This window comes from Myotis davidii, unplaced genomic scaffold (genome assembly GCF_000327345.1).
Source record: "Myotis davidii unplaced genomic scaffold, ASM32734v1 scaffold499, whole genome shotgun sequence".
NCBI lineage: Eukaryota > Metazoa > Chordata > Mammalia > Chiroptera > Vespertilionidae > Myotis > Myotis davidii.
The window spans coordinates 1,498,548-1,506,125 of NW_006290677.1; the positions used below are offsets into that span (position 1 = coordinate 1,498,548).

The 7,578-nt window shown below is 40.6% G+C and overlaps 1 protein-coding gene across 1 annotated transcript in view; it reads right to left on the reverse strand.

Moving 5' to 3' along the window:
* Nucleotides 1-7,578, reverse strand: part of DLG2 (discs large homolog 2) — a 1,585,094-nt gene that overhangs the window by 970,209 nt on the left and 607,307 nt on the right. Inside the window, exon 3 of the mRNA XM_006763751.2 lies at nt 1,284-1,445. Coding sequence (XP_006763814.1) covers nt 1,284-1,445 — 162 coding nt within the window. The remainder of the gene's footprint in view (nt 1-1,283; nt 1,446-7,578) is intronic.

A 7,578-nucleotide genomic window follows, 5' to 3' on the forward strand; every position in this document is an offset into this window, starting at 1 on the left:
CCGGTCATCAGCCAGGCCTGAACGATGTCAGGGACAGGGAACGCCAGCACTTTGGGGGGTAGCTCTCACTGTCAGGACTTGTGGTCTTATGCTGATCACAAATGAACATTTCTGTTACTTATGCCCAGGGGTTCTGCCTCCACCCTCTGAGTGACACCAATGCTGTATTTTCCTTATGACAGCCCTTGAGGTCTAAAAGGTAAATCCCCTTAACTTTTTCTTCTCCAGGTTAAACATACTCATTCCCATCAGCCATTCAATGTTTTCCAAAGAAACTCAGGGAAGAACTGAACAAGGATTTCCAGAGGCATAACATTTACTTACTCTTACATATTATATTTACTGAAAGTTTAGAATTAACCTATTTTAATTAATTGATGGTAACTAGAGCTAGTTTATTTGATAGTACATTTTTAGGATTCTAGGTTACTTTAAAAATGTACCAAATTTTGGAGCTATATTAAACATAATTTATCCTTTCTTTGATATTTCAGACAGTATAAGATTCCAGAAAGCATCAAGGCCACCTTATGGCTATATTTTTTATTGCAAAACAACCATAGAGAAGCACTGCTAAAATGAATGTTCTGGCTAACGAAATAAAACTTTCTTTACCGATAACCTAGGTTACCAGGTAGTTTTGTGGTTTTGTTTTTCATTTCAGTTCTCTTCTATTACATCATTGACTCTATTCAATTTTTCTTTAACTTTAATCAACACATAAGCTTCTACTCAAAGCACACAATCCCATTGCATCGGTGAAGACAGAGTAATTTTCAACCGAAGAGCACAGAAAATCCTTACTCTCATTTCATTTTCTCTCCTTGTCAAAATACTGTTAATCAAGAAATTGCTTAAAATTAAATAAAAAGGTAGAAAGTGTTGGAAAAGTATGACACTAAGGTGTTTTCATGTTCTACCTATTCCCATCATTTTGTCTGAGGCCAGGAAGAGAGATGGGAAAAGACCATTTGAACAAAACCTTGATGTAGTCCTGGGCTTCCTAAACCTGAGGTTCGCTTCATTCCCCTTTCAATTATTCACCCGGGGCTGTCCCCCCATTCTCAGCACCTAAACAGATTTTCCAGACCTTCCCACAATTGCAGGAACCGCCCCGTGTCAGGATTTCCATGTAAAGCCTCCAAGCCACAGAAAGCAACCACTCAGCAACCACCATCCACTGTCGTGTTTGTTTAAAAGCCTCATTTTATCAGGCCCGCAAACATCGCCCTTAGCAAGGCAGACCCACCGCGGCCGCCAGCTCTCAGCCCAACCAGACTGACCTTCAGAGGAGAGATGTGGGACTGCAAGACGTAGCCATGGACATTTTCTATCTGCGACAGGTTCTTTTCTGACACGTGCACGAGCTCAGGGCCTCTCACTTCGTGGGTCAGTCGAGGTAAGGAATGATCGTGTGGACCGTCCTCATCTTGGTATCGATACTTCTAGGTGGAAAGGCAAGAAAGAAAAACAGCATTAGTGTTCGCAAAGGGTACAGTCCTGAACGTCGCGTTCTAACTGCAGCGGCAGGACACGGTGTACCTGTCATTGACATCCCCAAACGGGCGTTGCTGCAGGCTCTTTTGGTGGTCACCATACACCAGGTCACGTGCAAGCAAAAGCGAACCAGCCGTCAAAATCGACCAAAACGGATGAATTGCTTTTGTCTGACAACGTAATATCTCCACGTGTGGGATATAGAAGGATGCTGAGGGGACGGGCTAACACAGGTGGCTTGTAGGTAGAGGCGTGTGCTTGTTAAGAACTGCTTAATCCAGTGGTTCTCCGCCTTGGCTGCACATTAGAATCACCTGGGAATCTTTTTAAAATCCTGTTTCTGGGCCTCACCCTCCGGAAATTCTGTTTCTTTGTTACTAATGTTGTGGCCCCACCCCATAACAAAGAAACAGAATTTCCGGAGGATGAGGCCCATAAATCTGGATTTTAAAAAGATTCCCAGGTGATTCTAATGTGCAGCCAAGGTGGAGAACCTTGGCTTAATCCAAAGCAGTAAACAACTTAATGGGCCCACTTATTCTTTTCAGGTGATAGAGGTCAGCTTGTTTCATAAAAACAGTGTCGGTTGTGTTAAGTACCAGGAATCATTTCTCTGAAGAATTCTATGTACCACTTACAACCCAGCTAGTAAAATATTAGTTTGCTTTGCTTTGCTTTTGTTCTCTGTGAATGATATAGGGGTATTATGGGCCGGTGTCCAAATACTGTCATAACATTGTCTCAAGCTTAACTGTGATATCTAACCTTACCCCAGTACCCCATTATTATGACCAACAGTTATTTTTATCAGGTCATGTTGCCAACAACATGTTTTCTTACAAAATCATGCCTGCATTTCTTTAATTTTTTAGGTGAAAATATGACTTTTTTGGATATCAGCTCTCAGTCTGACTCATAATCTGAGTAACAAAAAGGGCTGGCAATTCAATCTGTTGTCCACTTTTATTCAGAAATTGATTATCATTACTTGTATTTCCCAAAGAGGCCTTCTACATGTCCTAAGCTTAATATTAATTTCTTTTTTAAAAAATATATGTTATTGATTTTTTTACAGAGAGGAAGGGAGAGGGATAGAGAGTTAGAAACATGGATGAGAGAGAAACATCGATCAGCTGCCTCCTGCACACTCCCTACTGGGGATGTGCCTGCAACCAAGGTACATGCCCTTGATCAGAATCAAACCTGGGACCCTTGAGTCTGCAGGCCGACGCTCTATCCACTTAGCCAACCGGTTAGGGCTTAATATTAATTTCAAAACAAAACAAAAATACAGCACACAATATGTTGACTATAGTTTGCAAAGGACTCTCATCTGTTCCTTCCATTGCAATCCTTCTTACCTAGGATGCTCCATTTTTCTTATGATAAAACTGACACTCAGAGAGGTTCAGAGACTTGTCTGGTGTTACCTAAGTCATGGGCATCAGAGCCGGAACCCTGTCCAGTTGATTTAAATCTGAAATCTCTCTCTACAATCATCAAACCCTCCCCACTCCCATGAGGTGATAAAACCCAAGTCTGATAACTGAATCGACACTTTAGTAGCTAACACCTCTTTGAGAGAGAACACACTTCAGAATGAGGTTAGAGCATTTCCGTGAACTACACAATACCATCCGTCTATATTCTTAGCCCCATGAATAATTTGGGAAGGTAATCTGCCTCAGAAACATGGATCTAGTTTAACATTCATTCTTGATCAGTTATGTGTTCACTGGGAGTGGGAGAATGTCGTGCATATGCCCGGTACAGTGCCTGGGCCTTCAGCCCATCTACCCCCCACACCTCCTCCCCCTCTTCAGTTCTCTCTCAGGGAGGCTTTGCCACCTATTCAGTTATCCGAGCCAGAAAAGTAGGAGGCATTCTGACTCCATCCTCTCTTTCACCCCCCACCATCTGCCAATTTAATAAATCACTGAGTCTGTCTAATTTATTATCTTGAACCTACTCCATCCTCATCCCCCACCACCACTAACCTACCCACTGATCTGCCCACATTCAGATTCCCATCAGTTCTAAGCTGACCACCAACAGCCTCTGGGCTGGCTAGGCTGCTGCTGAGGTTGCCCCTTGCCCATCTATCCTCTATCCTGCACCAGGCGCCTTTCTGAGTCACAAACTGGCAAAGTCCTTCCCTTAACAACCCTTTAGTGGCTCCCACCACCCACAGGGCAGAGCTTGAGCTTCCTTACCCTGTCACAAGCCAACCGCCAACACCACTACATGAGCTGTGAGCCTCATTACTTTTGAACTCGTATTTCAACAACCCAACTCAGGATAATGGAGTAAATATTAGAAATCATTACTTTCATTTTTAAAAGCTTTTTAAAAAATTGGCCGAAACCGGTTTGGCTCAGTGGATAGAGCGTCGGCCTGCGGACTGAAAGGTCCCAGGTTCGATTCCGGTCAAGGGCATGTACCTGGGCCACTTGCCTACTGTGATGCCAAAGAAATTAAAGACGCCCTCTCGGTAAGAACTTATATATTATGTTATATTTATAATATTTACATATTATAATATACATATATAAATATTTACATATTATGAAATTTACCACCTTAACCATTTTTAAGTGTACAGTTTAGTGACAGTCAGTATATCCACACTGGTATATAACCAATCTCCAAAACTTTTTCACCTTGCAAAACTGAAACTCTCTCCCCATAAAACAAAAACTCCTCATTTTCTCCTCCCCCAACCCTTGGTAACCACTACCATTCTACTTACTATTTCTATGAATATAACTACTCGAGGCACCTTATATCAGTGGAATAAGTATTTGTCTTTTTATTGCTGGCTTATTTCACTTAGCATAATATCCTTGTGCTTTATCCATGTTGTAGCATGTGTTAGAATTTCCTTCTTTTCAAAGGCTAAGTAATATTCCATTGTATGCACATACCACATTTCGTCTACTCATTCATCTGTAGATGGGCAGTTTGGTTGATTCTACCACTTGGTTATGCGAATAATGCTGCTATGGGCCTGGGTATATAAATATCTCTTTGGAACTCTGCTTTCAATTCTTTTGGATAGATACCTAAAAGTGAAATTGCTGGGTCATATGGTAATTCAATTTTTTGTTTCTTGCAGAACTTTTTAAGCTTTTTAAGAGTTAACATATGTAAAGACGTATTTACATCACACATAAAAATCTGAAACATAAAGATCCAAGGGTACAATAAGTAAAATTTTGCAAAGTTCAAATGATTACTGTGGTTCCTCCAGGATTCCTGTAGTAGGATTCAGCTGATTTAGAGAAAGGTATCATCCATAAAAGTATACATCTCACTGACTGGTTTGGATAAAAATAAATAAATAAGTAAAACAAAACAAAAAACTATCATAATACAGATAATAAACTTAGTTGAACTTATGTGGTGTCACAAAGAACTTATTTTAAATTATTTCCATAAATCTAATGTCCAGTTCAAAGACTGATAGGACCTCAAATTAGACTACAGAAACCAATCAATATTTTATTAGTAAATTTGTTCATTTTAACATTCATTGATCCTTTAGGCCCAGCTTTCACATTCCTTTTCTGGAAAGCTTTTGTGAACTGCAAGCCTAGATTGTGTGGGTGTTTCCATAGCTCCCTATACTCCCCAAATCACTGCTTTTATAGTGCTATATGGTTGCATAGTTTTTGTTTGTCTGTTTGTCATTGAACCATAAGATTTTGTGAGAACTAAGATCATTTAGGTCTTGTATATCCTCATGTCTCCAGTTCTTAGCCAAGTGCCTGGCAAATATGCTCAATAAGTATTTTTTGAATAAAAGTATACATGACAATTGAACAAATGGATCAACTAGGCATGAGCTGGTTAAGCTACAAAGGTATTCTGGTTGCCAAATACAAATTGTTTTCATTGCAAAACATTATGATTTCAAGTTCAAGCAAAAAAAGTCAACCACATTATTTGCTTGACACAACCTTAAAGAACATCAGATCCTTAAGTATTATATCTCTCTCTCATCATTCCTTTCAGAAATATATGCCAAAAATATAGACTGAATTAGAACCAGTTCTTGACCTCAAGAAGACAAGAAGTTCTATTGAGTGAGTCATACATATGTGCAGCTAAGTCACGATACATACTGGTAATGACTATAAATACAAACTGAGTCTGTGGCAGTAGAAATGGTTTACCATTTGAAACAGGATCTAGAATGGTAATAAAAAGAGGTAAGAGATACTCTAAGCCAGTGGTTCTCCACCTTGGCTGCACATTAGAATCACCTGAGAATCTTTTTAAAATCCTGATTTCTGGGCCTCATCCTCCGGAAATTCTGTTTCTTTGTTATGGGGTGGGGCCACAACATTAGTAACAAAGAAACAGAATTTCGAGAGGATGAGGCCCAAAAATCAGGATTTTTAAAAAGATTCCCAGGTGATTCTAATGTGCAGCCAAGGTGGAGAACCACTGCTCTAAGCAAAGGCAACAACACGTGCAGAGGAGATAAGTGTTAAGAGGGATGCTGTTTTAAAGCATGGGTGGAGTATATCTAGCCCAAGGGCCATATAAGGCCCATGAAATCATTTGGTTTGGCCCCTGTCAAGTAATTAGATGTCTGACCAAATATAGCAGGCTAATTGTTAAGTTGATAATTTTGTACAGATCCAAATGGCTTTGGCAGAGAAAAGGTTCCCTACCCCTGTTCTAAAGGAACAGTGAGATCATGAAATGGATTGTAGCAGATGCTATTGTTCTCTCCCCACCCCCAGCCCACCACCACTACCTAAATCCTTGGAAATCCCTTTCACACACATTCAAGGCCCACATCTATATACTTCACACTTCTCAGGAAGCTTGCCCTTGGGATTGAAGCCTCCTCATTTAGGAGGACTGGGAGTTAAGCTGGAACTCAACACTCCCAAACCTCAAAGTGAAACAAACCATTGGGCTTTGAATTCTACTCCCAAGCACCTGACAAGATCAGCCTGAAGCTAGACAGCACCTGAACCTACATTCTTAGAGAACTCCTGGTTGTTTTCCTCACTCCCGTAAGCATTTCTCCTGGGAACTGCCCTGCATAAATCATGCTCACACTAATCTCCATTCTAGATCTGCTTCGGGTGAGCGTGCTAGAGACCTGGAGGCAGCCTGGGATGTGAGATGTGAGTAGAGTGTGGCAGTAGACAAGCCTGAAAGAGCCTATTGTAGACAGCAGGGAACTATCCAGGAGACCTAAACAGACTCTCCCTGGCACCAATCCGATATCCCCTCCCTTTTCCCCCATTTTCTGTGAGTGATGACTAAGTAAAAGAAGACAGAACTGGTGAGAAGTGCCATATATAACACATGGAAGCTTCCAAAGAAATAACCCAGATATCGCATAGTAGAATCTCTGCTAGGATTAACTTTGGCTGAACCAAAAATGATTTTTTTTTAACTTGTAATGCTAAGACTAATACTAATACACTAATGTGACATTAAAAGAAACACTAATCCTAACACGGATGCCAATATCAACCAGTAAAAATAGCAGTTGTATCTACTGTGTCAGGAACTATACTAAATGCTTTATATATGTGTCATCACACCTAATAGATTGGTGTTAGGATTCTCCTCATCTGAGGTTTGGATAGTTGGGCATTTTGCCCCCCTAAGATTACATACCTGGTAAGTGGAAAACTGGGACTCAAACACATGTTACTCTGACTCTAGGACTAGAACACTTAAAGATTCTTCTAAACTGTCAATCAAAGATCTTGATAGACCAACTTTGTTCTCGGGAAATATAATTCTTAAGAAATCTTGAAGAGTCATCTAACAAGGAAGATGAAACACCTCTGCAGAGGTCACACCCTGATTTAAGAATCGGCTCTAATGTTCTGGGCAATTCTGAGTCATCTCTCCTTCCAGGGCTTGTCTCTTAGGTTCTGTTGTTATTCTGGGCACCTTTCAGGGTAAGCATTGCCTGTGAAAGGAGTGCCCTTTGAGGAAGACCTCTTTTTTGAAATCTGTACCTTCCTCTTTTCTTCTCCTCAGCTTGGTCCATTGGAGGGGACTCCAGAGCAAAAGAACTTTTGTGAACAGATTATATTTCCTCTC